This window comes from Lutra lutra, chromosome X (assembly GCF_902655055.1).
Source record: "Lutra lutra chromosome X, mLutLut1.2, whole genome shotgun sequence".
NCBI classification, from domain to species: Eukaryota; Metazoa; Chordata; class Mammalia; order Carnivora; family Mustelidae; genus Lutra; species Lutra lutra.
The window spans coordinates 80,865,675-80,868,441 of NC_062296.1; the positions used below are offsets into that span (position 1 = coordinate 80,865,675).

A 2,767-nucleotide genomic window follows, 5' to 3' on the forward strand; every position below is an offset into this window, starting at 1 on the left:
GATTTTTGGCTCATGTCATCTTAGGGTTGTGACACTGAGCCCTACACATTGGGCTCTGCACTGGGTGTGGAACCTGCTGGGGACCCTTTCCCTCTCCCCATTTGCCTCCCCCTTTCCCTTTGTCCCCACCCCGCTCTCCTCCCCCACACTCATGCACTCTTTCTCTGTTAAAAAAAAAAAAAATCACCCAACACATAACATTTAATTTTTTTTTTCCAAATAAGCTCTTACTCTCTCATTTTTCAAATACTTTTGATTTTATTAAGGAACATAAATGATATTGAAAGCTTAGTGTTTAAGAATTGGTTAGAGGTCTTTAAACTGCCAGGTCTTCAGCATATCTTCAGTCTTCCAGGAGCATAACACAACTCTTCAATGTAGACATCAGTAAAACTCTCTGGGTTTTCCTTGAGATTTCGATTTTTTTCCTGTGTCGTTTTTTTGTTTGTGCATTTTGAATCGCTCAGCCATTTTTAGGAGATCTTCAGGGACACTCTGATTTGCTCGTTTCAGAATCTTAATCAATTCAGTGGCAATCTTCCAATCATTCTGAGTCATGAGGGTGATTGATACACCCGTCTTCCCAGCTCTTCCTGTACGTCCCACTCTGTGTACATATTCTTCAATATTGCGTGGGAAGTCGTAATTATATACGTGTGTGACATCATTAACATCAAGACCTCTGGATGCTAAATCAGTAGCAATCAGTATTTTCACTTTTCCACTTCTAAAGTCCTCCAGTGCTCGTTCACGATCATGCTGTTCTCTGTCACCATGCAATGACTGCACTGGTATGCCTTGAATGCTCAAATCACTTGATAAGTCATCAGCAACAAGTTTTCTGCTGACAAACACGATGACTTTGTCGTGGGGTGACAGACCCTGTAAGAATTCTTGGATAAGAGATCGTTTTTCTTCTTCTGTGGTAACAATTACATTTTGCTTCACCGTATTAACAGCAACTAGATCCAGAGTACCAACATAAACAATCATAGGTTCTTTCAGGTAAGACTGAGCAAGTCGACGGATGGTATCTGGCCAAGTTGCACTTGTCATAATAGTCTGGCGGTCTGGGCGCACATCTAATAAAATCTTCATTATCTGGTGTTCAAACCCCAGATCTAGCATTTTATCTGCTTCATCTAAGACTAAGTAGGTTATGCTTCGTAAGTTGACAAAGTTATTCATTTGCAGATCATTCAGTCGTCCAGGAGTTGCAATAATGATATCTATGCCTTTGGTAATATCTCGTATTTGTCGTTCTCTACTTCCACCACCATATATACAAACACTTTTAAGACCTTTATATGAATACTTAGAACATTCAGCTTCCACCTGAAGAGCTAATTCTCTAGTGGGTGTAAGGACTAGCATGCCAGCCCCATTTCTTTCCTCTCTAGGTATTGGTTGATTATTGATATGAATAAACCCAGGCATTAGATAGGACAATGTTTTGCCTGTTCCAGTTTGGGCAACTCCTATAAGATCTATTCCTTGTAGAATAATTGGCCACGCCTGTGACTGAATGGGTGTTGGCTTTTGAAAACCTGCTCGTCTAATGCTTTTCATAAGTTCGGGGTAAGGATGGAAAGCATCCTCAAATTGCCAAGTAGGGTTGGGAATGGGGCGCTTTTCGCCATCTTTCAAGTCGTCACACATTATGTCAAAATTTTCCTTTCTCCACATATCTACTTCAGCTTCAGACAACGAGCTCGTTGCTTCAGATTCTACATAGAAGTTTTTCTTAATTGGTGGTAAATCTGCCCATTTTCTTTTTTCCCACTCTACAACTTCTGCTCTGATTTGGTCCCAATCTATCAGTGGCTGAACTTGTCTAGTACCAGTGTTATCTGGGCGGAGCTCTCTTCCAGCAGAGGCCTGAGGTGTGGCACTATCGACTCGGGACTCTGAATAGTGGCCTCGTTCTTGTTTCTTAACAAGAGCATCTATAGCTGCTTTGGCCTTTGCTTTCATGTCCTTTGCGCCAAAAATTTTTACCTCTGCTTCACAATCACCTTTTATGATCTGTATTTTGGTGCTTGTTGTAGCCTGGATATCTTTAATCTTTGATCCACCACGACCAATCACCACACCAATCATATTGTTCTTCAATCTAAAGCAGAGAGGTGGCTCCCCGAGGCCTGAGGCTCTCACCTCTGTGTAGCCGGCGGGGCCGCTCCAGCCTCTGCCGCTTCTGCCCCTTCCACTGCCACCACCGCCAACCCTGCTGCCACTGCCGCCACTGCTGCTGCCACCAATGCCGCCTCCACCGCTGCCGCCACCACTGCCACCGCTGCCGCCACCACTGCCGCTACCGCCACCGCCGCCGCCGCCGCCGCCACTGCTGCCGCCCCTGCCATCCTGGCGGGCCCTGAAATCTCTTGAATTAGGCTCTGCCTTTTTCTGCTGTGGGGCCCAGGCCATTACTTAGTAAGGTAGGGGTGATGTTGGCCTTCAGCCTACCTAGAGTGGGAAGACACGGTCGGAGTCTTCCCTCTTCTCAGGCGCTTGATCAGCAGAATATGGCGCCGGTGGGTAGCTATGCAGCCGTTGAGAAGGAGTTGTTCTGTGACGTAGTGGCACGGGTTTCAATGGGCTGGCCAATCACAGGACTCCGGGCTGGCGCGAGGGAGGCAGGCACCTCTGACGCAAAATTTAAAGGGACACTGTCACAGGACCCGTTGCTGGCAATGGTGACCTTAGTCATGTGATTAAGTAGTTTGACCCAGGGTTTCCACACCGTAAAATTACTTTTCCCTTTCCATTA

The 2,767-nt window shown here is 45.7% G+C and overlaps 1 protein-coding gene across 1 annotated transcript; it reads right to left on the reverse strand.

The window, feature by feature from the left end:
- Positions 1–270: 270 nt before the first annotated feature.
- On the reverse strand, positions 271–2,533 carry DDX53 (DEAD-box helicase 53). The gene is made up of 2 exons (XM_047716190.1): positions 2,343–2,533; positions 271–2,183 (listed from the first exon to the last, which is right to left on the reverse strand). Exons 1-2 carry the CDS (start codon positions 2,422–2,424, stop codon positions 385–387), a joined length of 1,881 nt encoding a protein of 626 aa, XP_047572146.1. The 5' UTR covers positions 2,425–2,533; the 3' UTR covers positions 271–384.
- Between the last annotated feature and the right edge of the window lie 234 nt (positions 2,534–2,767).

What these genes read in the sequence shown, in the direction of transcription:
- DDX53 (XM_047716190.1), bottom strand. Translation starts at nt 2,424, where the DNA reads ATGGCCTGGGCCCCACAGCAGAAAAAGGCAGAGCCTAATTCAAGAGAT. An exon ending in GGATGGCAGGGGCGGCAGCA is followed by an intron (nt 2,184 to 2,342) that starts GTGGCGGCGGCG and finishes GAAGCGGCAGAG; the next exon opens with GCTGGAGCGGCCCCGCCGGC.